The 512-nt window shown below is 63.9% G+C and overlaps 1 protein-coding gene across 1 annotated transcript in view; it reads left to right on the plus strand.

Annotated features, from left to right (window-relative positions):
* Positions 1 to 426, plus strand: part of ATP5B (ATP synthase, H+ transporting, mitochondrial F1 complex, beta polypeptide) — a gene marked incomplete at its 5' end in the record, with an annotated part of 2320 nt that extends 1894 nt beyond the window's left edge. The window contains 2 exon segments of the mRNA XM_009697087.1: positions 1 to 149; positions 245 to 426. The exon segment at positions 1 to 149 is cut by the window's left edge and continues 45 nt beyond it. Of these exon segments, the coding sequence (XP_009695389.1) occupies positions 1 to 149; positions 245 to 342 (247 nt within the window).
* Positions 427 to 512: the final 86 nt, after the last annotated feature.

Raw genomic sequence — 512 nt, forward strand, 5'->3', positions numbered from 1 at the left:
TGAAGAGGACAAGCTGACAGTGGCCCGGGCTCGCAAGATTCAGCGCTTCTTGTCGCAGCCCTTCCAGGTGGCCGAGGTCTTCACCGGCCACATGGGCAAGCTGGTGCCACTGAAGGAGACCATCAAGGGCTTCAAGCAGATCCTGGCAGGTGAGATGGCCCCCGGGCGGGGTGCGGGGGGAGCTGGCGGCCCAGGGGAGCCCAGGCTGGGCTGGGTGCCCTGCTGACCTGGTATCTCTCCCCAGGTGAATACGACCACCTCCCAGAACAGGCCTTCTACATGGTGGGGCCCATCGAGGAGGCGGTGGCCAAGGCAGAGAAGCTGGCCGAAGAGCATGCCTGAGCAGGGCCACTGCTCCCCTGCCCGGCTCCGCCTGGGGCCGGACCCCCAGTATTTAATGTTTCCAATAAAACATCAGTGAAAACAGCCTCAGGCTTTGTGTGCTGCGTCTCCCGGTCCTGAGGGGTCAGAGGTCCTGTGAGCTCCCCACCCGCAGGATGGCAAAGCTGGGC

This window comes from Cariama cristata, unplaced genomic scaffold (assembly GCF_000690535.1).
Source record: "Cariama cristata isolate BGI_N322 unplaced genomic scaffold, ASM69053v1 scaffold32313, whole genome shotgun sequence".
Classification (NCBI taxonomy): domain Eukaryota; kingdom Metazoa; phylum Chordata; class Aves; order Cariamiformes; family Cariamidae; genus Cariama; species Cariama cristata.